At 36.2% G+C, this 27,236-nt stretch overlaps 1 protein-coding gene across 3 annotated transcripts in view; it reads right to left on the bottom strand.

The window, feature by feature from the left end:
- Window positions 1-27,236, bottom strand: part of RASA2 (RAS p21 protein activator 2) — a 109,201-nt gene that overhangs the window by 33,137 nt on the left and 48,828 nt on the right. For all 3 annotated transcript variants that reach the window (XM_023621031.2, XM_023621030.2, XM_023621032.2), the window contains exons 6-9: window positions 12,426-12,509; window positions 10,752-10,824; window positions 7,405-7,481; window positions 6,339-6,440 (exon numbers count right to left, since the gene is read on the bottom strand). In XM_023621031.2, coding sequence (XP_023476799.1) covers window positions 6,339-6,440; window positions 7,405-7,481; window positions 10,752-10,824; window positions 12,426-12,509 — 336 coding nt within the window. The remainder of the gene's footprint in view (window positions 1-6,338; window positions 6,441-7,404; window positions 7,482-10,751; window positions 10,825-12,425; window positions 12,510-27,236) is intronic.

The following is a 27,236-nucleotide window of genomic DNA, read 5'->3' as shown; positions in this document are numbered from 1 at the left end:
ATAGAATTTCCCACATTTGGGATTGCGTTAACTCTCTCTCTGTCTCCATGATGTCATTTAACATACGTGTTCCTTTGCCCTCTCTATAGTTCCTGTAGTATACTGGTAGTTAGGTGCAGAGGCTTGGTTAGATCCAGATTTGATATTTTGGCAAGAACATTTCACTGGTAGTCTTGTGTACTTACACCAAAAAGCACTCATGTCTGATTGTTTCTCTTTCATGATACTAGGAGTCACTGATGATTACTGCCTAGAGTTATTAATCTTCACAGGTTACAAAGTGATAATATTATAACTCTATCTCCTCCTTCACTTATTAGCTGGAATGCTTTTTATAAAGTATAGTTTTGATATTTATCACCTATGGCCTCCTCTAACAGACTAGCTTGTTTAAAAATAGAATGGAGGAGGGTTTAATAAAGTATTTATCAGCTTTGAGAAAGATATGACTAAAGACATAAAAAAGAACTAGAGAATTAACCAAGCAAAATTTAAAAGATGAGGGGATGGTAATAACACAACAGGGAGAAGAAATTATATCACTCTGAAAAAGAGGAATTCATATCTTTCAACCTTCAGAACTTTCACTCTCTGATTTGAGAAATAATGACTTAAAGATTTGCCTAAGGAAATATTTGCAAATAAGCCTATTAACAAAGGTGAAGTAGCTTTGAGGGAAGTAGTTTTGAGGGAAGTGTAGCTGGCTGATCATCAAGCATCCTGACAAGGGCATCTCTTTGGTTAATTTCCCAAAATCTGGTGTATGTCCTGTAGTCTTGCAAATTCAGATACCTAGTTTTATCGGCACATCTAAAGGTGAACTTGATTTGCAATGACTGAGCAAAGACTGATATTTTTAAATAGAAGGCCAATTACTCAATTTATTAAAAGAAACACAACAGTCAAGTGGCAAAGACACCTGCACTTCTTGGAATCGATACGTTTTATTATGGAAATGTTCATTCACAAAAGTAGGGAGAAGAATGATAATATTAATAACGAACACCCTCACTATGCCCTGATGCACTTAACCCTTGGCTTCAACAATAATCACCATTTCCCAGAATGTTTCATCTGTATCCCTCACTTCAACTAATACATTTTTTTTACCTGTTAATACAATTTTTAAAATTTGTTTGATTAATACGTTTTTAACCTGTTGGTAAGCTACTTGGAAAGCCAAATGATCAGACGGTGCTGTGGTGAGTACAGAGACACAACACAAAGACTTGAGTAGTCTTAAGAATCTCTCAGCTAAGACAACAGTTCTGCCAAGGAAACAGAAATGCTTCTAGAGCAGAATCCTCTCCCACCTTGATTGTGCTTGAATAGGCAGTACAAATCCAGGGTTGTCTCTTTGGGATCCTTTTTTATCATTCTAATATTCTCCTTCTATTTTAACTAGTGTTTTCCATATATGGTAGAATAAAATTACTCATATTACAGTTCCAATCTGGTTCTGCCTCCCTGAGACTACACCGATCCATCTCAAACAGTGCCCCCATACTCTAAAAGCCACACTTTTCAAGCTTGTCTCTGGTTTCTTTGGAAGGGTAAGAAATCCCTATGGACAAAATATCTCAACTGTGTCTACTTGAAAAAAATACAAAATTTCAAAATATGTTATTGTCCTACCCATTCCTTGAAAAGACCATGTTTTGAGTGAGTAGGGACCATTTTTTATTTTTAATAAAATTTTATAAGCAAGAGCATTTGAATCTTTGCCGACAGCTTAAAACAGAGAATATTTTTGAGTTTTAAACATATTCAAAAATATTTACACCAAAGAACAAATTTATCGTAGTACATTGGTTAAAAGCACAAACTTTGGAGTCAGAGAGTCTAGTCCAAATCCCAGCTGTGTGACCTTGGGCAAAGTGCTTAATCTCTCTGTGCTTGTTTCCTTATCTGTTAAATAAAGGGTAGTAATAGTATCTAACTGATTTATTCTTTACAACAACTCTAAGGAGGTTATATAAGTAAAGCATTTAGAAGAGTGCCTGGTACACAATAAACACCATGTAAATTTATATACATATAACTGTTACCACTTAAGTATATAAATAACTATAGATAATGCAGTTAGTTATTTACATAACTATGTAAATGTGATTGTTATTTTAAAACACTGTTATAAAAGGCTCAATTTAAACCACCTGAATGATCCCTTGTGAATTAAACAATCTTGTATGAATTAGAGTTGGATCCCTTGTGAACTGTATTCTTGTATGAATTAGAGCTAAAGAGAAAAACCTCAAGATTTGTTAAATAGAGGATGTCTGGCATGCCTAAGGTCTAGGGATGCAAAAGAAAAAAAAATCTCAAATATATTTTCCTCAGTTTTTGAATGAAGTGTTTGAGTTTGAAAGAATAAGAAACAAGAAATATAGAGAAATTATTACTGAAAGTGGCATTCAGTTGCTCTACATCTATTTTTTTCATTCGCAATTAGAGAGGCAAAAAAGCAATCCTTATGCTCTCAACAGTCAGTAGTTTTGACAGCCCCTTAATAGAAAAAAAAATCATCATTTGAAAGTTTTTAACCACAAGGTCCATATGATTGAAATTGGGGTAGGCAGGTAAAAACTACAATGATTTGCTCATATTGCTACATAAGCTGGAAAATAACTGTTCAGGGGCAGCTCTACTGCTGGTTCCATAAAGATAACCATCATCAATGGATTTTTAAGAAAGAAAGGAGATTAAAGATAGGTGCCAAAATTAACAAACTAGAAAACCAACTCATCTGAAGTAAAATATGAATCTGGTTTTAAAACTGTACAAAGTGCTTATGTTGGAAAAAACCCCAACCGTTTGTTTCATTTACTATTTGAACCTTACTTTCAAAATTAAAAATTTCAACATGAAAAGATGTTCATATCTATTTTCTTTTCTTAGTGTCTATTTTTACATTCTGGATCATTTGGGGGAAATTGTTGTACTAATTTGTATAATCATACAAAGGTTTTGTACACATGAAGTTCTCTGACACTGAGATAACTCATGAAATGAGACTGAACTAGATTATCTCTAAGGTTCTCTTTATCTATAACATTCCAATCAATGGAATACAGGTGCAAAAAAAGGGATGCAGAAATTCTATATGTATTGCTGTGGCATAATGGTGATGACAGCAGCAATAACTGTAATGGTGACAGCGTGGGTTATACCCATGATCACAGCACCTGTGGCTTACTCTTCCACCCTCTAACGAGTTTGGGAGGCAGGTGCTATCTGTATTATCCCCATTTTATACCCAAAGAAAGCAAGGGCAAACAGGTGGAGTAACTTGTCCTAGGTCACACAGGTAGTTAGTGACAGAGATGGGATTTGAACCAAAGCAGTCTGGTTCTAGAGTTTATGCTCTTAACCAATCAAGAGTCAACAAATATTTACTGAAGTTCTACTGAATTGCTAAGTGAAAAAAACCAAGGTGCAGAGCAGGATACAGTACGTGCCCATTTGTGTAAAGAAGGGGAAAGAAGAACATATATGTATTTGTCTGGATATACATAAAATATTTCCAGAGATTCAAAACAGTAGCTGCCTCAGAAGAGGGAAACTGATTAGCTGGGGAACAGCAGCAGGAGATCAATTTTTACCTTGTGAACTTTGAACCATAAGAGTGTATGACCTATTCAAAGAACCAAATAAAATTCTATTATCTACATAGGTTAAAGTTAAAACTACCTAATGTCAACATTAACAAGTTAATCCTAGCATTTGACAGACGTTTCAGAATAAAGAACACGCATCATTACTAAGGAACTGAACAGTTGAGAAAGAAGTGGGTAAATGACTGAATCATGTTATAATCTGAGAATAAAATTAAATTGGAATCAGCAAAAATCAGTTTTCAGGAAGACTATAATAGACAAATACTAAGTGGGCATTATGTGAAAAGGAAAGCAAACTGAAGCTTTTCAAGCAGTAGGATTACATTACTCATAATTATCCTCTTTCCTAACATCAAGATTAGAAAGAATACGCTTGAAATCCTGAAGGTAAATACAGCTTTTCTTGCTTTATTTTGCTATATTTGTTTCCACGCAGTTACCATCAATCCCACCAGGGGACACTACAGCTCTACAATTGACAAAGAAGGCTAAGAGTTTAATTTCTGACTTAAAAGGAAATGGCACTCACATTTTTATACTTCCTTACATCTATGTAGGTACAAATGAATTAGATGTTTCTATTTCATGCTGTATAAATGTTAGCACTTATACTTTTTGCCAGTTACTCTAAAATCTTTTAAAATACTATTCGTATAAAAGAAATCCATAGGAATAAAATTAATTTCTGTTTGTTACTGTTCTTACATCCTGCCAAGGCAGCTGGACAAAGTTTTGCCAAATTTGGAGGGCCTGTCTGGAGACAAGTCTTACTTAAAATATAAACTACGTGGTACATTCCAAGTTCACTCTGAGGGGCCCTGGGAGGCATACCAACTCACTTTTTATTCTGTACTGAGCAGCGTGGCATATAATTTTAAAGACTTGACAAACTGAGTTCAGAAATTTTCATTTTAAAATGTACGCTACTTTATGGAAGGTGGAAGATGTGTAGGGGTGTAGCGGGGGAGTGTGACAAGCCTCGAATGTTCATCAACTTTTCAGTGACTAAGTTAAAATTTTCCCCCCACTGTGGATGCGCTTTAGAAATTATAAAAAATGCCACTATAAAGACCAATAGATCTTACATCTGCATTAGTAAGAGGTAAAAACAAAATAAAAATTTTGAGAGTCTCAAAATCAGTCTATAACGGATAACCTCTCAAGAACAACAGAGTCCAAAATGAAGAATGTCTGCCAGCCAATCAGGAAAGGCAGGCTCTTTTAAGTCAAAAGAGATTGGTGCCCACAGGAAGAAACATCTGAACACTCAGTTTCAACTCCTCTTCCAGGCAATGGAAACTGAGGTCTAAAAAGTGGGACTCAGGGCTGGCCCCGTGGCCGAGTGGTTAAGTTTGCGCGCTCCGCTGCAGGCGGCCCAGTGTTTCGTTGGTTCGAATCCTGGGCACGGACATGGCACTGCTCGTCAGACCATGCTGAGGCAGCGTCCCACATGCCACAACTAGAAGGACCCACAACGAAGAATATACAACTATGTACCGGGGGGCTTTGGGGAGAAAAAGGAAAAAAAAAAAAAATCTAAAAAAAAAAAAAAAAAAGTGGGACTCAGGGGGCCGGCCCCGTGGCCAAGTGGTTAAGTTGGCGCGCTCCACTTCGGCAGCCCAGGGTTTCGCTGGTTCGGATCCTGGGCATGGACATGGCATCGCTCATCAGGCCACGGTGAGGCAGCATCCCACATGCCACAACTAGAAGGACTCACAACGAAAATACACAACTATGTACTGGGGGGATTCGGGGAGAAAAAGCAGGAAAAAAAAAAAAGATTGGCAACAGTTGTTAGCTCAGGTGTCAATCTTTAAAAATAAATAAATAAATAAAATAAAAAATTAAAAAAATTAAAAAGTGGGACTTAAAAGGCACATGAGAAAGGTCTGTCCTTTTATACTCAGTTGGAACCCAAGTCTAGCATGAGGGCTGCTGGGCAACCTGTTGGACGGGGTAGGATACACATGCTTGTAGGTGCTGGAGACAGAAAAATGGTAGTTCCACATTGACTTTGCTAAGGAACCTAACATCAATTTAACGTCTGAACATTAAATTTAATACAACTCCAGTTTAATGTCACTATTAGAGTCATGAAAAGGTAAAATAATACTGTAACCATTATTGAGCCACCAAAAGTTCCTGAAAAGTGTATTAACTGAATCAGCTCAAAAACATCTAGACCCTAGACATTTAGAAAATAACATCAGGGCCATCCTTCCACAGAACATTTCAATGGGGCATGGTGAAAGAAAATCACTGGTTAGATCCCATAAACAGGTGATTCCCTCCAATAAACCCTTTGCTTTCAAACATTCAAGGTTCCCATGACCATTAATAAAGCTTCTGAACTGCAGACATTGATTTGCGACCAAGCATCTTTCACATGGGTAACTCTTATGCAATGTTTTATGTTTTTCATTTTGTCCTTAGAATTATGATTTAGTTTTTGAACAGAAAAATTTCCTAGACAATTCAGTTCCTTCATCTCAGTACCAGAGGTCAAGTCATAAAACTATCAATGTACTTATATTTCTGCAACAATAAATTAATGACCAAATCAATTAATGTTCATGACTTTTGGCTTATTCCATTACAAATTTAAAATATGCTTATAGTAAGCATACTTTTATATATACAAATGTGCATATTTATCTGCATATACAGTCTATCAAAGGGGATGACCTACTATAGAGTTCACTAGAATTTTTGTCTTCTTACCAGGCTTGATGAGAAGAATCATTTCTTAACACATTCACAGGAACCTTAATCTCACCTAAGAAAACATCTTGGACCAGGTTTCCATTGTTCCACAAGTCGATCCTGAAAATTTTAAACTGGTTTTATTTTTTGCAAACTATGTTTAAGAGAACGCACGTCACCAAACAGCTTCAAATTACTTTGATTTATATTATAGCATTAATTTTACATGCTTAAAAGTGAGATGTTAGCATTGTATATACCTCACTATCTAAACAAAGAAAGCAAAATACTGCAGTAGCTTTTATCTATAAGCATAGAAAGTAACTATTTTAAATATCTAAAAGAAAGTACTTAAGTTTCTTAGTTTCAAAATGTAAGCTTTATAACTGTAGCAATAAGGACTACAGAAGTTACTTTGTTGAATTTGAGAAAAGAAACCAACACAAGACTACCGTTTCTTTCTCAATTAGAACCAGTTAAGTAAGATAGGTGATTTGGAAAAAATATATTACCTGATCATTCCAAACATGTGATTAATACACCCTTTAGATGAACACACTGTTAACACCACACCTATTCATGCATTTATAAAACTTTCCCCTCCCAAACAGCATAGATATTTATGACCTAGGAAACAGCAAACTTCAAACACACGCACCTGTTGAATTATCTTACAAGACTTCTTACCTCACTGAAATTTCTGTTAGACAGCAGATATGTTAAGAAGAATAAAAAAATTATTTCTAAATTGGCTAATATATAATTATTTCTCTACATATTCTTTGCATCTATTATGATTCAGAAATTTAAGGAGTAATTAAATTTGGGAAAAATTAAAAATATAAAATAGGTGAAAATTAGGTCATCGTTGTTTATAAAATAAATACAACTTGACTATTTCTGCAAAGAAATCAGATTTTGGGGAAAAGATAATTTGGATTTAAATTAGATGCATGCTCCTCTAAGTTTCATCAACCAACTTGCAAAAGAGAATTCTATTAAGCTTGGTTCACTTTTTTCAGTTAAATTTAGGACTTCTTTTGGCACAGAAAAAAGCAATTCTGTAAAACCCCAAGACACGTACCTAATTTCTAGCTTTTCAATGTCCTCCTCTTCTACCTGGAACTGTGACTTTCTGGTGTAACTACTGGATCTGGTTACCTGTAAACAAAATATATTAGTAAAAGAAAAATTTTTTTTAATATCTTTTTCCTACGTGAACCTAAAAAGTTATCATCCCTAAAATGTTCAATTGTGTTTATTATAAACAGGAAAATGCCTAGGGAATGTTTTACACAAAGCTATACAAAAATAGCTATGGAAGTAAGAATAAGGTGGTGTAGAAACATCAAAATGCCCTTCCTTATCAACTCAGTACATAGCCACATTAGCTTCTCTGGCTCATATGTAATCTGTTGGTGACTCAAAGAGTAAAGAGTTCTATTTCAGTGAAGCTGCACATGCTAAGAACTGTTGGAAGACTTTCCCACATTTCTCAAGATACCAATGACACTCTGCCACTTCCTTCTCACATTTTTACTGAAAATATCAAGGCCATTGGCAGGAACTTCCTCAATTACCGTCAACCTGAACGTGTCCATTCCCACTAAGGCCCTTCTACCTGATGAGTTTCTCCTCCTCCTCTGAACAAGAGGATGAGATGACCCTCCTCTTTTCTAAGACTACTCCACCCACACACAGTACGCAGGAAGTATGCAGTAAGTGTTTGCTCTATTTTAATTACAGCTTTCTTTACAAGCTTGTTCACCTCACTCAAGTTTAAGAAAAATTCTCCCCTTAAATTATGGTCTTCCTATCTCTTTCCTTTCACAGACAAATATCTCAAAACTGTAATCCATACTTACAGCCTCCACTTCCTCACCACCCACGCACTACAGTAACTCTTTATAATCTGGCTTCCTCACAGATCACCCTCCTAAAACCCCTTTCTTAATCACCAAGTCTGATGATGAATTCTTAGTTCTCACCTTCCTTGACCCCTCTATCTGAACGAGTTATCATACAATTATACCTCCTTTTCCAGAGATCCTCTTTTCTTTGAATTTACCCAGGCATTATCCTGGCAACCTTCTGCTCTCTTTGCTTCTTCCTCTGGTACCTCTTCTTCCTCAGAACCTAAAAATGTGGGTTTTCTCCAAGGCTCTCTTTTATTTTGCTCTAAGAGTTGCACAGTGCTGCACAGTTTACAAAGTGCTTTCACATCCATTATCTCCTTTGTTCATCAGAATGCTGCTCTGAGCAGGCAGGGCTAGATTTATTATCCTCGCTTCGAAAATGAGGAAGCTGAAGTACAGAAATTAAGAGACATCTCAAAGCTGAATACCTAGTAACTGGCAGAACTGAGCTTCTTCATTTTTCTCCCTTATTGTACACCTGGACTTTCCTGACTCTCGGTAAGCGGATCTTGAGTCTTTACCTACAACCACCATCATCTTAAGTTTCAGTAACGAACTGTCTATTGGAGGATTTTACACATCAGACCTTAAGCTCATTATGCCCCAAACTGAATCACTTAAGTTTTCCTTCTTCTTAACTTTTCTATTTTTCCAGATTTAAAACCATGAGGACAACACTTAACTCCTTCTTTGTCTTTTCTTCAATAACCAATTCGTCATCTTGCCCTTTGCACTTTCTTTCTCACGGGGCCCTTCCTCTCTATTTCCATGACTCTCTTGGATCAAACATCCCTCCATTTTTTTTATTAACACCTAAACTACAAAGTCTCTCTTGATCTCTGTTTTCTCTCTTAGCCATCTGCCCCACAGATCATGGTTAATTCTTCCCAAAAAACTGCATCATGACTCTCATCACTTTCAGGCCCAGTAACATTCAATGGCTAATATTTAAGCACCTCAGCCAGGAATTCAAGGCCTTCCATCAGTTTGCCCTCTTTCATCTTTCTAAGCTTAGTTCTCATTATTCCCTTACACAATCTTTCAGTTAAACCACTACTTGCTATTCTTTGGACATAACTTTCTGCTTTTCTGTCTCTACCTCTCTGCTCAAGATGCTCCTTCTCTCTAATACCCTCCTTCCTCTGACTCAACTCAGCTGGAGCAGAGCGCATCTGACCTCCCCGGTATCCAGCTGCATTTTACTGCTCTGTGTATGTGGGCATGTGGGCACTTTGCATCTTGCTCTAGCGAGAGGACAGAGCTTGAACCTTATCCTGATAATCAGCTCAATTAAAGGCCTTCTGAATGTTTCACGGCCTAATAGGTATGCTTGCATATAGCAAGCAGGTTGGGCCTTGAGTTTCAAAGGGCCATCTGCTTGCTGCAAGGTGTCCCTTCTTTGTTATCTCCGGACTAGACGTAATAGACATTAACAATGTAGGACAACTGAACTAAGTCCTTAGCCAGGAAATGGAAACGTCTCACACTGCTACATTTTCTTTTGTTTTTCTTTCTCCCTTGCCTCATACCCCCACAATTTTTTCTACTTCAGTTTTGGCATTTTCTTCAACCTGTGTTCCTTTATTAAAGCACAGTAATCAGTCATGGCTAGATGTGCCCTTACGCTCTCCACTTTGAAATATCAAGAAAAACTCAAACACAAAAGAAGAAAAAACACAAAATGTAACTTTTTTCCAAATCTTCTATATATGTTAATTTCAATTGCAATACGTTCTATGGTTAGAACACAATCTTTCAGAATAGAGTTTCACTTTTTTTCCTGTAGCTTTCAAATAATATGAAAAAGGATTTAACAAATGCTCCACAGTAAAGAACTCCAAGGCACTCTAATTGCAGCAACTTCAAGGCAGCTGAAGATCTCTATGAAAATAAGCACGTGTCCATGGAGTGAATTAGCTAAAAAGAATTTACTAACAAGGACTTAATCATATAGTACTTTACAGTCTCAAAGCATTCTCACACTTGGGTCTCATAAAAACTCCATGACTTAGGTAGGGCTGGTACTGTTTTCTCTTACAGAATTATGCTTTCACAAGATAAGACACTTCAGTCTCACATTTAGTGATTTGTCCAAAGTCAAGAGAGACTAGAACTTCGATCTACCACGGGACAGCACACTTACTTCACTAGTGGTTTTCAAACAGCACTCTGCAGAAGAGTCCTGTGGCCACTCTGCGTGAGGTGGGGGTTTGGATAAGGAGTGGGATATGGAGGAGGGGGTGATACTGAGGATGACTGGGGAGTGGATGTGGCCCTAAACCTCCCCAACCCCAAACCAATCAGAGTTCTGCCTTTATTTGTTTTATATATCGGGCCTCTGCTGCATTACACCACGGTGCTACTGCTTAGTTACGTTAGAGAGCTCTCATAGAGAGAAATGCTTAGCTACGTTAGTCGATAAAATGATTACTATGGCCATGGTTTGAAAATAGAAGTCAACCAGCATTTAATATTAAATAATCAATGTTAACATTTATATAAAACAAAAAGTTACCTCAAAATAAAAGATTTCATTAAACTGCGGATTGCTTGTTTTCTTCTTTACTTTTGTCTTCTTTTGGTCATTCCTGTTCCAATGTGGTAGAGTTTTACCTTGTAGAACTTAATAGCACACAATTATAAAACATGCTATTTCCAACCAGGGAGCCTGACCTCTGTTTAACTGTTAAGATGACTCAGGGAAGACTGTGGTTTTAAATACTACCTGGGGAAAAAACTGAGTATCTAAAAACTCCAATCAAAGAAATACAAGTTTTGTATATCCTATACATGCCAAGATTGTACTGTTCTCTCCATGGTTATATTAGATTGACTGCCAAGCTTTCTTCATAGAATAACATTCTATGACACAAGCAACTCAGAATAAATGGCAGAAGGAAGACAAGTGAGATTCAGAGTACCTTTATCTATGTTGAAAAGTACCTGAGGAACATGAAAAGCATTCTTAACTCAGGTTACTTCTTGGGGTTCAGCTACAACAGTAGCTTCTTAAAAAACTTTTTTTATTTTGAAATAATTACAGATTCAGGGAAAGCTGCAAAGAAATGTACAGGAGAGTCCCACGCAGCCTTTCCCCAGCCTCCCCCAATGTTAACATCTTACACAACTATAGTACAACATCAAAACCACAAATTCTTATGCCAAATAGTTTCTATCTGTATGTTACTAAACAATTACAGTAAAGACTTTGCCTGTCAGGTACAGATTAGAAACAAAAACAGCTCCACTAGGCTAAACATTTTTAACATGCAAAAATAAATCCCTTTGATAATATGAATGTTACAGGATGGAGTATCTGCTTTTAAATTTAAAACCATCTATGATTATAATAGCATACTATTGTCTAAGCACCCAATCGGTACTGGGCACAGAGCTAGTACTTTATATACACATATACAAATACATTTTTCAAAGTGACTTATTGGTGATTTTCTAAAAAATAAGAATACCTAGAGAGCTTGGGGTTGGCGAGAAGGGGTGTGTGTCTGGTGTGTGGATGTATGTGTTTGTGTAGAGGGAACATTGTGTTCTTTGTTTCCTGATTCTAAACCTTTGTAGACAAATTTCAGACAAGTCAGCCTCCAAAAGAAACCATAATGAAATTATAAAATATAAAATATTACAAAGTGCTATAACTTTTTTTATAAATTATCATAAGTAGTTTAAGTCAATGAGATGGTGCACTTCACCATGTTCTGATACTTCAGCGGTTTACCTATAGCTTGGAATTCTCTTCTGCAGAGCACAGATCCCAAGAGCAGAAAAGGCATTTTTAGTCCTGAGCTAATTTACAGGTAAAAATATGGCAACTGCCTTGTTATTCTGAGCTAGCATTTGTTAAAACAGACATTTGAAAGCAGGAAGGCTGATGATGAATGATGAAGGACAAGATGATGTTTTGAAGTAGACATTAACTACTATAAAACTGAGGCTGCTCCCCACAGCCTAAGAGTCTGGCGATGTGAAATGGCACCCAGCTTCTTTCCGTAAAAATAAGACTTGGCTGTTCACAAGTGTATGGCAGAACTCACTACAGATTTTCTTTCAAAGCATTCATTACTTTGTGTCATAAATAGCTATTTAGTATTTGCTCTTAGAACCTGAATATTGTAACTCTTAAATCAAACTTTAAAACTTAAAAATCTAACAATAATTCGATAAACATTACCTAGAAGGGCCCACTAGAGAAACTGTTGCATAAGGGTCACAGCTTTGTCCATTTATGAGAGGCAACCCATGGCATGCCTTGATGCTAAGGAAGAATAAAAGAAAATTAACATATTATACTCAAGTTAAGCAACATAAAACATTATCTTTAAATACAAATTAATATATTCAAAGGTTAAAATCGTTTTCCACATGCCTGCAGCTGTATGCCTATATACTACCTACCCCGAATATACATATATATGCACTTATTTACCTATGCTATATTTCCAAAATAAGACTAAACAGGAATGCCATAATTAGTACTGATACTAATATTAAATAATATTAATATTAAATAATATTATTAAATAATAATATTTAACACACACACCCCACTAAATATCCAACAAGGTACATCTTGTGGTTTGACAATATATCAAAACTGCCGTGGCTTCTAAAAAGGAAAAGAAAGCAGTATGAACCTTAAAGGAGAAACTACCAACCAAGCCAGATCTATAGCATCATATCCTCTGCTAAAGCATGAATGAGAAACAAGGAAACAACTGTGGTTTCCACTTCAAATCTGATTCATACAAAATTCTGTAACCTTTCGTTCTGATTCTCAGTAACAGCTTCTGCATCATTCTGTAGAAAATGTTTAGACCATTAAAACCAAGGTCATCCAATCCACTCCATGGGTAATAGTCATTGGCATTTACAGAGAACATGGAATCTGACAAGGATTTGCTACTCAAATTTTCTCACTAAATATTACTGAGTTCACAAATTTAGTTTAACATCTAAGGGTCTGAATTTCCTAATGCCTAAGAGAAACTCATGAGTGTTGCTGAAAAGTACTCTTGGTTGAAAGATGTGGGATATTGAGCAACATCCTTTTTTCTCTCCACAACCCACAGATCACATATGTGGGGGAAGTGCAAATTGTGTGCTGCCGAGTAAAGAAAGAAATGATAATATGACTCATTTCTGTTAAACTGGGTATCAAAAATCAAATTTAAAACATTTCTGAAACTAACCAAAGAAAGCACAAGCCAAGATAATAATTCCTGTTATCAATGTTAGGCTCAGATACAGTCAAATTTTCCCACTGTACATACTCTTTGAAACTTACACTTCTCAGGCTAAACCTCAAAATGATATCTGACTTTTAAACAGCATTTGCAGTTTACTACGTATTTTCACAAAATGCACCTAATTCTCACACGTGCCTTTGAGAAGAATATCATCATGTCATTTTAAAGAAGAAAGTAAGGCTCAAAAAGGTTATGTGAGAAAGTAACAAAATAAGGCTGAAAGAGGTAATATAACTTCATAAGAAGCAGGCCAAGACTCAACTTCTACTTTCTTAACTCAAAGCCCAGCATCCTTCTACATTCGCACTGTGCCTGAATATATTGTATTACTCTCCTTGTAATAAGAAATTTATCTCCTGTAAATACTAATTATGAGAAGCCTTAATTATAGAAATCCACTATAATTTTATGAGGTATAAGAAAACTGAGAAAAACGCAGTTCAGTATATAAAGACTTCTGTAAGAACACTCACAAACCAAAACGATGTCAATGAACGAAACATATGAGTCTATAAACGGCATCAGAAGCATTCAATTTTTAAACGTAAGACAGTTGAAAACTTGTTTTTTATAACAAACAAGTAATATTATTAAATATAGGTTATTTTACTTGCTATAGATATTATGAAATATTATTTTTCTAAGTATGTAGGATACAGGCATTCTGCTAACTGGCAAATCAAGCAATTTCACATCATAAACATGAATGAGCAGAAAAAAGGTTGAAAACAACCTTAGTATACTAAATTACCTTTTCTTTACATATGACATATAAAGCTTTTGATATTAATACATTGTCTAGAAATTACAAAGGAAAATAAATTTAGTCCAAACTTGTTTATAAAATACAAAATGATCTAAATCTTTCCATAGTTTTCTTTTTTAAATGATGTAAACAAATGTTAACTTGAATGTCCAGCCAAGATGGAGTAACAGGGAATCGATTTACCCTCCTATCTGAAACCAAAAAAAAAAAAAAAAAATGGAAAAAATCAGCAGCACAAAACAGTGTTCTCTGAAGGGGGAATAAACAAGGTGAGCCCTCCAACTGCCTCAGCTTACTGCTACATGGTCTCCCTGAGAGGAAGAGAGAGAGCTGTCAGTTGGGGAAAGCCAGAGACAGGAGTTCTCAGGCAGAGTAACAGAGGAGAGAGCTGCACAGAGAGAAAGAAACCTCCGGAGAGCTACAAGAATCCCCCCAGAGTCTTCAGCCGAGTGCTGATAGGCACATACACATGAGGAATCTAACTGAGCTAGGTAAAAGAGCAACTCCTCTTGAAGAGAGCAGCGGGAACAATTCCTGAAACCCCCAATAGCTAGCAAGAGGTCCCACTGGCCACAGTAGAAAATCTGGCAATTCATGGGCACTGCCTCAGTAGTGGAAAAATGTAAGCCCTAGACTAAAGATCACTCTTGTTCCATCTAAGAAAGCTTAAAATCAAACTGCTAACAAGTAACTTGACTAAGTCCTCAAGTGTATTTGTAGGCATACAAAAATATCCAGCAACTTCACAATGCCTAGCATCTAACAGAAAATAACCAGGGATGCAAAGAACCAAGAAAATACAGTCCATAATGAAAAAGAAAAACAAATCAATAGTAACAGAACCAGAAATGACACAGATAATAGAATTCGTAGACAAGGACATTAAAAAACAGTATAACCATATCTCATATGTTTAATAGAGACAGAGAAGACATTAAAAACTGAAAGTCTAGAGATGAAAAACACAAGGTCTGACATGAAAAACACACTGAATGGGATTAACAGGATACTATATATGGCAGACGAAAATATTAGTAAACTTGAAGATAGAGTAATACATATACACATTAAATAGTGGAGATTTTTAGACTGGACAAAAAAGCAAAACCTAACTATATGCTGCCTATAAGAATCTCACTAGAAATACAAAGATAAAATTAGGTTAAAAGTAAAAGAATGGAAAAATATATACCATGCTAATACTAACCAAAAGAAAGATGATTCTATGGGTAATAACAACCCAAATGTTCATCAATTGTGGTCTGGTTGAATAAATTATGGTAAATCTCTATATAGTTGTCAAAAAGAATGAGATAACTCTGTATTCTCTAATTACTCTGATATGGAGTGATCTTTGGGATATATTATTAAGTGAAAAAAAGCCAGCGAGAACATTTCACTTTGTGTAAGAATGGGGTGAGAAACATTAATATGTTTTTATTTTTATTTATATGTGTGTGTATATGTATTTGTTTATATTTGCAAAAAATACTGGAAAGACAGACCAAAACTTTTAAAGATAAGAGTTAGGTGGGTAGAGGGTTGGAAATGGATGCGATACTTCTCCAAATATACCTTATATAGTTCTGACTTTGGAAACATAGAAAACTATTACATTTCAAAAGTAAAATTAAATTTAAGAAGCAATCCTAAAAAATAAAAAAATAAGAAAACCCTGAGAAAGCACTAAAAAAGAGAGAATTATCTCAAGGGACTAGAACACAGTATTTTGGCTCTATATTGCTAGTGATATATTTCTTAGAACAAGTAGAGCAGTAAGACCTCTTAAACTTCATTCAATAATCTAATTGTCAGTGGTAACATTGGTATTATTTTGAATCTGTTTTCCATACCTTATAAGATAATGTAAATAAAAAAGCTAATGTTGTTAGGGATTAAGATTTTCAAGGTAAGGGGGAAAAGATACAAGTCTAAAATCAAAGTTAGATTAAAAATCTTAAAATACTAACTTTAAATTAGAAACATAAGAAAAACAAAGCCAGCCAGCCAGCCAGAGTGGCTATAATAATATCAGACAAAGTAGACTTCACAACAAAGAACATTATAGGGACAAAGAGGGTCATTTTATAATAGTGAAGAGTTCAACTTATCAAGAGGACATAACAATCCTAAATGTTAAGTGCCTAACATGAGAGCTTCAAAACAAAGGGAAGCGAAAACTAATAGAAACGCAGGGAAAAACAGACAGATCCACAAATAGTTGGAAATTTCAACACCCATCTCTCAATAACTGATAAAACAAGTTGACAAAAAAATTTTAGACAGTGTCACCCAATCTGACATAATTAACATTTATAAGAAACAATCCACTCACCAAAAGCAGAAATACATTGTTTTCAAATGCACGTAGAAGATGGCCCCAAACTTTGGGGCTGAAAAACAAGTCTTGGTAAATTTAAAAGTATTCAAATCATACAAAATATGTTCATAACAGTGGAATTAAAATAGAAATCAACAACAAAGAGACACTTGGAAAATCCTCAAATATTTGCAAACAAAATAACTTACTTCTAAATAATCCATGGGTCAAAGAATAAAACAAAAGAACTATTTTGAACTGAATGAAAATGAAAACTCAGCATATCAAAATTTGTGAGATGCAGCTAAACTAGTACTTAGAAGAAAATGGATATCACTATACACCTACATTAGGAAAGAAGAAAGATTCCAATCGCTGACCTCAGTCTCCATCATAAGAAACTTAAAAATGAAGAGCAGACTAAACCCAAAGTAAACAGAAATAATACAGAGTGGAAATCAATAAAATAGAAACCAAAAATATATATAACAATCAATGAAATCAAAAGCTGTTTCTTTAGGAAGGTTGTTAAAATTGATAAAGATCTAGCTAGACTGAGTAGGAAAAAAAGAGTGAAGATATTATTTACCAATATTAGGAATGAGCAGCATGGCATCACTATAAAGTCTACAGATAACAGATAAAAAGAAATAATGTGAACAACTTTATGCCAAAGAATTGGACAATTCAGATTAAACATTCAAATTCCTTGAAAGATACACGTTATCAAAGATTACTAAAAAAAACAATCTAAGCTATAAAACCATTAAAGAAACTGAATTCCTCGTTAAAAAAATCTTCCCATCAACAAACAAAACCAAACACTTCAGGCCGAGATGCCTTCACTGGTGAATTCTTACACTAATCATGTAAAAAATAAATTATATCAATTCTATTATGCTAAGCGAGATAAGCCAGACTGAGAAAGACAAACACCATATGATTTCACTCATATGCGGAATATAAACAAGTACTGGGACAAAGAAAACAGTTCAATGGTTACCAGGGGGAGGCGGGGGGTGGGGGGGGGGACTGGGGGTGAAGGGGAGCACTTATGTGGTGACAGTCAAGAAATAATGTACAACTGAAATCTCACATTGATGTAAACTATTATGAACTCAATAAAAAAACAAAAATAAATTATATCAATTCTATAAAAACTCAGAAAACTGAACAGGAGAGAATACTCCTCAATTCATTCAATGAGGCCATTATTACCCTGATTCTAAAACCAGACAAAGACCTTACAAGAAAAGAAACTACAGACCAACATCTCTCATGAACACAGATGCAAAAATCCTTTCAAAATTTTAGCAAATCAAAGCCTACAATATATAACAATGATAATACCACATGACCAAGTGGAAGGTTGTCCTAGAAACGAAAGGTTGGTTTAAGACTCAAAAATCAACCAACAAAATTCACCATATTAACAGACAAAAACAGAAAAAGCATAAGATCATTTGAATATCCATCCCTGATAAAAATTCTCAGCAAACTAGGAACAAAGGGGGAACTTTCTCACCCTAATACAGGACAGCTAACATTATACTTAATGGTAAAGAACTGAATGCTTTCCCTCTAGGAAAAGGAATAAGTCAAGGATGTTTGCTCTCACACTTCTATTCAACATCATACTGGAGGTTCTAGCCAGTGCAATAAGGCAAGAAATAGGAACATAAGGTGTCCAGACTGAAAAGGAAGAAATAAAACTGTCTATTCACAGAGGACACAATTGCTCATGTAGAAAATCCTATGGAGTCTACAAAAAAGCTAGTAGAACTAAAAAGTGAGTGTAACAAGGTTGCAGGATTCAAAAAGATATTTTTTAAATTTTTATATGCTAGCAACAACCAACCGTATTTTCAACTTGTCTCTTCTCTCTCTTTCTCCTGAGGTCTGTTCCCTCAGTCTGTTTCTCTAATATAAAAATCACTGCCTAGACCTCATGTTACCCTGTACCTATCTAATTTTTCTGTTTCTCTCTCCAAATTTCTTGACCTCCCATTCACTCCTCACCCTATTGAAATCTACACTTTTTATACATTTGTCATTCCATGGAAACTCTCCTCGCTGAGGTCCCCTCAGTGCCAAATGCTATCCATATTTTTCAGGACTCTTCTTATGACTTCTTGGCTGCATGCAATACCTCTGATCACTCTCTCCTTGAAATTCTTTTTTCTCTGGGTTTCCTTGGCCCTCATTCTCCTAATTTTCCTCATATCACCTGTTTGTCTACTTCAAGATTTCCTCACATGCTAGTCTATCTCTATTGCTGGATCTGTTCTCAGTCAACTTCTTTCTTTACACTATATAACCTCCCTCTAAGCCTATTTCTATCTAACATATCTATTCTTAGGGCCACAACCAACATCAGCTTTACATTTCTATATGAGATCTCACCACAGAGTTTAAGATTTATATATCCAAATATCTGATGGAAATCCCTACCTAGATGTTCAAGGGCAGCTAAAACTCAACTAATTACCATCTCTTATTAAAGTAGCTCCTCCTCCAGTATTTTCTCTCTGCTGTAAACACCATCTACCCAGTAACACAATTTGGAAATCTAGGAGCCACACATAAATTCCTTTTTCTTCCTTACTTTCTCTGTCTAATCAATCAGTAAGTTTTGGTGAGTCTATTCTTTAAGTATTTCTTCATCCGTCCTCTTTTCTCATGTCTACAACTAGTGCTCTGGCGCAGAACCCATCATCTCTCCCTTGGAGCACCCTAACACCCTTCAAATTCATCTATCAGTTTCTTTTTTTTTCTTTCTTTCTTTCTTTTTCTTGAGGTAGATTAGCCCTGAGCTAACATCTGTTGCCAACCCTCCTCTTTTTGCTGAGGAAGACTGGCCCTGAGCTAACATCCGTGCCCATCTTCCTCCACTTTATATGTGGGACACCTACCACAGCATGGCTTGCCAAGCAGTGCCATGTCTGCACCTGGGACCCAAACCGTCAAACCCCGGGCCGCCAAAGTGGAACATGCACACTTAACCACTGTACCGCCAGGCCGGCCCCCATCTATCAGTTTCTATGCTTACTGCTGTCACAAATCTGATCTTTCTAAAATGTAAATTTGTCCATATTATTCTATTGTCTAAAATGTTCCAAGAGTTCCATAAGCTCATATAATATGTTTCATAAATTCATATGGTAAAGCCTCTAGGATATAGCTCCAGCCTATTTCACCAATTTCTGACTAATCTTTCACTCAAGCTTCATATACTATGAAACATCAAACTACTTTTAATTATACACACACATACACACACATACACACAAACACATACTCACCAAGCTGTTTCTTGCCTCCATACTTTTTTTCTAGGCTAGCTACTTTCTATTTATCCTTTAAGAAGACAAATGTTACCTTCTTTCTTCATTTAGTTGTTTCAAAGATTAATTTAGAGCCTATTAAGTGCCAGGCACTAGGATAATGAGGTGAATAAGACAAACATGGTCCCTGCCCTCATGCAACTTAAGAGTCTAATTTAGGAAAAGGTGACAAGCAATAAAGAAAAAATAATAAATAGAAATAGTGGTAAGTACTGTGAAGGAATAAGAACAAGGTGCCCTATTTTAGAATAAGTGATACTTCAGCTGCAACTTGAAGAATGAGAAGGAACTAGCTAGAAGAAGAATGGGAATAAGAACATTCCAGGTACAAGGAGAAGCAGATGTAGATCTCTGAACTGAGTTTGTCATATTGGAGGAATTGAAAGAAGGCCAGTGGGCATGTGAACAAGAGGAAGTATGCCACAAGATGAAATCAAAGAGGCTGCAGGGTCAGAACAGGCTGGATCTTGTGGGTCAAGATAAGGGGCTTCGATTTTATTCTAAATGCAATTAGAAATCACTAAGTGTTTGAGAAGCAGAATGACATGATCTAACTCATGTTGTAAAAGGTTGCTCTGGCTGCTACAAGAGATTGAAGAGTGGAAGACAAGCTAAGAGACTACTGAAACAGTCAAAGTAAGAGATGGTTGGTGGTTTGAAGGAGATGTCAGTAGATATGAAAAATCAGAAAATCCAAGAAATATTTTATAGAATCAATAAGAAATGGATCCAATGTGTGGAGAGAGAGAGGAGAAAAGATAAAAAAATGACTCCCAGATTTCCAGCTTGAGCAATTAGGTGGATGGTAACACCATCTGGTAAGGCTGTGGGGAGGAGCTGGACAGACATGAGAATCAATACTTCTGTTTTAAACGTGTTAAATTTGCAATGTTGTGATACATCCAAGTGGTGTTTCCCAAAAGGCAGGTGGTCATATGAGCCTGCAGCTCAGAAAAAGACCTGGGTTGAAAGTACAAGGTGTAGACAATTTTAACTTTTCATTTTGAAATAATTTCTAAGTTTTAAAAGGTTGTAAAAATAATATATAGAGCTCTTGTATACCCATTATCCAATGTTAACATTCTGTGTAACCAGGTAAAATTATAGAAACAGGAAACTAACATTGATACAATGTTAGTTGGTATTAACTAATCTATAGTAACCTTACTCAAATTTCACCAATGTCCTTTTTCTGTCCAGGATGCAATACAGGATCTCATACTGCATTTAGTGGTCATGTCTTCTAGTCTCCTCCACCTGAGAACAGGTCCTTAGTTTTCCTTCTTTGCCCCATGATCTTGCCAGTACTAACTAGTTATTTTGTAGAATATTACTTAAATAAACTTGTCGGATGTTTGGTCATGATTAGATTGAGGTTTGCATCTTAGTGTCCTCCTCAACACATCATACCATGTCTCATAAGGGGTGATATTAACTTTGGTCACTCAGTTAAGGTGGTTTCTATCAGATATCTGATGGGGAGATTCTTTGAGACTACGCAAATATGTTGTTTGTTATCATATTTAGGCCCATTTACTTAGCATCCATACATGATTTGTCCCTGCACTAATTCTTACTGCACTGTTTTCCAATGGCGATTTTTTTTTAAAAAGAACCTTCCTGTTTAATTATTTATTTACTTATTTTTAAAGATTGGTACCTGAGCTAACATCTGTTGCCAATCTTTCTTTTCTTCTTCTTCTCCCCAAAGCCCCCCAGTACATAGTTGTATATTGTTGCTGTAGGTCCTTCTGGTTGTGCTATATGGGACACCGTCTCAGCATGGCTTGATAAGCGATGCCATGTCTATGCCCAGAATCTGAACCAGCAAAACCATGGGCCACCAAAGTTGAGTGTGCGAACTTAACCACTTGGCTGCAGAGCCGGCTCCCAATGGTGATTTTATATTTCTATCATTTGTCCTACCTTCATTAATTAGAATTCAACTATAAGGAAAAGCAGTCCTTTCTCCTCTATGTATTTATTTGTTTGTTTATTTATATCAGCATTGGCTCATGGATATTTACTTTATCCTACAGGTTTTAACTCATCATTATCATTATTTATTTTGATGCTCAAACTGTCCCAGATTTGTCATTTGAAACTCTTTCAAGTTGGCTTCAATGTCCTTTCTACATGCCCTCATTATTTTTTAATGATCTGGGTTCATCTTGTATTTTCCTTGCACAAGCCCTTAAATGAACCACTGCTAAAAAGGAGTCCAAGTCCATTTTATTGGAGCAGCTCTATCTAATACTGTAGTCATTAGCCACATGCAGTTAGTTAAAATTAAATTAATTAAAACTAGACAAAATTAAAAATTCAGTTCTTTAGTCACACTAACCATATTTCACGTTTTCAATAGCAGTTATGGCTAGTGGCTACCAATATCCATTAGACAATTTTACTTTGAGAAGTCTGCCTTCAAATGAGAGTGGAGAAATGGGGACAACAGCTACAGAAAAGATGAGGTTTAGGCAGGCATGCTATTTAGGATGGGAGAACCCAGAACATGTTTACACATTGATGAGAACGATCTAAAAGAGAGGATAAAGTGATGGAAGAGAAGGGATAACTGAAGGAGTAAAGTCCTTGAGTAGGGGAAACAGAAGGATTCTAGAGCTCAGATGGAAGAATTCACCCCAAGAAGAGATGGGGAACCTCCTCTACAGTAACATAAGGACAAGAAGATGGATGCCAACACAGGTTTGCACATTTGGATTCATGAAGATGTGACCAATTTCCAGTCTGTAGTGATGGAGAATCTCACTGGTGTATTAAGAGAAACACAGTGAAACTCCAGGGCAGTTATAAGTACGAATGATCACGAATTTAAAGTAAAATCACTCTGACTGTGTGACTTTCTCCAGCAATATTCAGGCACAGATTGGACACAGAGTGAGAGGTTGAGTTCATTCATATTCGGGTTGCTCCAGATAAATAAGAGGGATGAAGAGAAGAGCAGGGGAGTTCAGGAATCTGCAAGAAAATGATTATAGTGACAGATTATGGAAAAAGACCTAGAGGGAAGTAAAAATAGGAGCAGGTAAGAATGCAGTGAAGATCAATGGATGGAGGTCTTTCTAAAGTTCAAGAAGTGTTGCAGTAGGAAGCTTCCAGGTCTGAAGGATAACAGCAACTGGATATGAACCTTTCCAGACATTACCCCCCAAAAGTGTAAGTTCAGCAAGGATAACAAAGAAAACAAAACATGAAACCATGCCTTCAGCATTACTACAAAACAGAATACTACAAACTCCAAAATATCTCCAAAGTTGAGAAATCCACAATAAATTCCACAAAGCCACTACAGAAGCTCTGTTGCTGCAAGTCAGTGAGTATGGACAGCGGAGTTTTAAGCGAAAAGAAGAGAAAGAAAAAAAGAATATAGACTAACGTTATGTCCACATAAAGACCTGTTTGTGAACATCTATAGCAGCTTCCTTTGTAATAGCCTCAACCGGAACAACATCGAGCCATGCTGTGGCAGACACCTTACATATAAAGTAGAGGAAGACGGACATAACTCAGGGCCAATCTTCCTCAGCAAAAACGGAGGATTGGTGGCAGATGTTAGCTCAGGGATAATCTTCCTCTAAATAAATAAATAAATAAATAAAATAAAGAAATGAACTGGTTTCCAGTTATAGGACAAGATGAAGTAGATGCATGCCTCCCTATTCCTCCCACTAAGTATAGCTAAAAATCCTGGACATTATATACATAATAAACATAAGAAAACTCTGAAAGGTAAACAGAAGGCAAACCAATTACAGACCCTGGGACCCAAAGAAAGACGGCAGTGAATTCCCTGGGCTTTCTTTTTACTTTATATATCCCAGACTGGGTGCTAGAGAAGCCATCAACCTGGAAACACCAATGGTCATAGACAAAAAATGCCCTAAGAAAAAAACAGCTCTCTCTAGCCAAAGGACCAGAAAATGGGCAGCTTAGCAAGACAGAAACCCTTTTTAGACAATAACCAACTATTCCAATCAAACACCATGAAAAACACCATGGCTCCACCCTCGCCCCCATCAACAAAGGCCAAAGGTCAAGGAGAGAGCCTTGAAGTCCACCTTTGACAGACTGTAATGAGCCCCTTCCCCCCAAGGTGTCAGTAGAGACCACATGGAGAGCCTGGATTTCCATCCCCACCTAGCAGCAATGAGGCTCTCCTCCTTCTCCACACCAGAGTGGTGTCAGAGAAGGCTGAGTAGGAAGGCAAGACTTCATCACCTTCCAGAGGTAACTAACTCCTCCCAACCATTGTGTCAGTTGAGGCCACATGGAGCAGTAATGAGGCACTCCTCCCTCATCCCAGCTAGAATGGTCACAGGAGAGGACCAGTGGGGAATCAGAACTCCCATTCTTATTCAGCAGTAACAAGGAACTCTTCTTACTCCTCCCCCAAGGATGTCAACAGAAGTTAAGTCAGGAATCTGGATTCTACCTCTACCTGACAGTAATAAATAGGCACTCCTCTTCTCCCAGCAGCAAATGTCAGAGAAGTCTAGCTAAAACAGAAGATTTAAACAAGATCCAGAGTCTCACAACATAATACCCAAAAAGTTTAGGATACAATTGAAAACAACTTATCACACTAAGAAAAACAGACAATATTCAACTTAGATGAGAAAAGACAATCAGCAGATGCCAACACTGAGATGATGTGGATGTTGGAATTATCCTATAAGGATGTGAAAGCAGCCATCTTAAAAATGATTCAGGGGCCGACCCCATGGCCGAGGGGTTAAGTTCGTGTGCTCCGCCTTCAGCAGTCCAGGGTATCACTGGTTCAGATCCTGGGTGTGGACATGGCACCTCTTGTCAGGCCACGTTGAGGCGGTGTCCCACACGCCACAACTAGGAGGACCCACAACTAAAAATATACAACTATGTATGGGCGGGATTGGGGGAGGAAAGGCAGGGGGGAAGAAAAAAGAAGATTGGCAACGGTTGTTAGCTCAGGTGCCAATCATTAAAAAAAAAAGATCTAATGAGCACTTATGAACACATTTGAAATAAGTGGGAAAAAAAAAAAGAAAGTTTCACCAAAAAAATAGAAAGTCTCACCAAAGAAATAAAAGATATAAAGAAGAACCAAATGGAAACTTCAGAACTTAAAAATACAGTGACCAAAATAAAAAACCTAATAGATGGGCTCCATAGCAGAATGGAGAGGACAAAGGAAAGAATAAGTGAGCTTAAAGATAGAATAGAAATTACCCAGTATGAACAACAGAGGGAAAATAGACTGGAATAAAAAAGAGCAGAGCCTCAGAGACTATACCAAAAGATCTAACATTCATGCCATTGGAGTCCCAGAAGGAGAGGAGAAAGATGGCAGGGCTGATAAAGTATTAGAAAAATAATAGCTGAAAATTTCCCAGATTTGACAAGACATAAACATACAGACTCAAGAAGCTGAGCAAACACCAAACAGGATAAACCAAAGAAATCTACGCCAAGATACATCATGGGTCAAACTAAAACAGACAGAAGACTAAAGACAAAGAAAAAATCTTGAAACCAGCCAGGGGGAAACAGTACATTGCCTACATGGGAAAAACAGTTTGAATGACAGTGGATTTCTCACCAAAAACCATGGAGGCCAAAGGAAGTGGTACATTTTTCATATGCTGAGTAAAAAGAACTGTTAACCAAGAATTCTATATCCAGTGAAAATATCCTTCAGAAATGAAGCACGAAATCAAGACATTCTCAGATGAAGGAAAACTAAGAGAATGCATCACCAGTAGACCTATCCTAAAAGAATGGTAAGAGGAAATTCTCTAAACATGAAGATAGTGATAAAAGAAGAAATCCTGAAACAATAAGAAGGAAAAAAGAACACAGAAAGAGCAAAATAATGGGTAAATACAATAGACTTAGACTTGCCTTATTTTCTAACCTAAGTTGTGTTAGATGGCTGAAGCAAAAATTATTAACACTGTTTGATGTGGTTCTCAATGTATGTAGAGGAAATATTTAAGATAATTATATTACAAATGGTGGAGGGTAAAGAGATTTAAAAGGTAAGGTTTCCATACTTTATTTAACTGGTAAAATGTCAACACCCATAAATTACAATAAGTTATACGTGTACAGTACAACCACTAAAAAAATTATACCCACAGGAAAAAGAGAAAATAGAAGGACTAGACAACAAAAAATAAAATGGCAGATTTAACCCAAAAATGTCAATAATTACATTAAAAGTAAATGATATAAATTCACTAAATAAAAGACAGAGATTGGCAGAGTAGATTAAAAAAGTGCCCCAATTATATTCTGTCTACAGGAAACTATACACAACAATTGGGTGGATTTGATTGAAAAAAGCTGATCTCAAAAGGTCACATACTATAAGGACAATGGTTATGACAAGAAATAAATGAAATAATACCTAGAAAAGGATGAACTATTGATATATGCAACGATATGGATGAATCTCAAAAACATCACGCTAAGTGAAAGAAGCCAGACACAAAAGACTACATATTACATGACTCTGTTCATATGGCATTTTGGAAAAGGCAAAACTATAGGGACAGAAATCAGATCACAGATGCCTGGAGCTGGGTGTAGGGAGAGGAGATTGAACACATCTCTGAGTAATGCCCTTTGGTATAGTTTTGACTTTTAAAATCATGTTAATATTCTACATATTCAAAAAATAGAAGTAAACCAACAAGGATGGGGGAAAACAACATTAAAGTGAATGGAAACAAACCAAACCAATCCAACTAATTGTACTTCAAAGGTATATCATAACCAAACTAAGCAGGGGAGAGAATAGTGGAAGAGAACTAATCCAAGTATTTTCACCGTATGTTTTCAGTCTGGGGGGAAAAAGCTGCAAATAAATCTTGAACTATTTTTAGTAGGTAAATCCAAACTGAGGAACATCAAAAAAATAACTCGCCTGTATTCTGCAAAGATCTCAATACCATGAAGGACAAAGAAAAGCTAAAAACTATTATAGGTTAAGGAAATTAAAGAGACAAGACAACTAAATGTAATACATGATCTTGGACTGAATCCTTTCTTGGAGAGAAAAAAATATTTTAAAGGACATTATTAGGACAATTGACAAAAGTAAAATATAATAGCTGTTGATTAAAGTATTGAAAAATAACTATAGATTATACTTTTATTATAATAATGTTAAAGGAAACAGACACTGATATATTAAGGGTCATGAAATATGCAACCTTCTTTAAAAAGAGTTCAGAAAAAATTAAGCAAATAATATTACATATAGTAAATATATACATATTTATATAGAAACAGAATGTCTCAA

This window comes from Equus caballus, chromosome 16, assembly GCF_041296265.1.
Source record: "Equus caballus isolate H_3958 breed thoroughbred chromosome 16, TB-T2T, whole genome shotgun sequence".
Taxonomy (NCBI): domain Eukaryota; kingdom Metazoa; phylum Chordata; class Mammalia; order Perissodactyla; family Equidae; genus Equus; species Equus caballus.
This window is presented reverse-complemented; position numbering and strand designations above follow the sequence as displayed.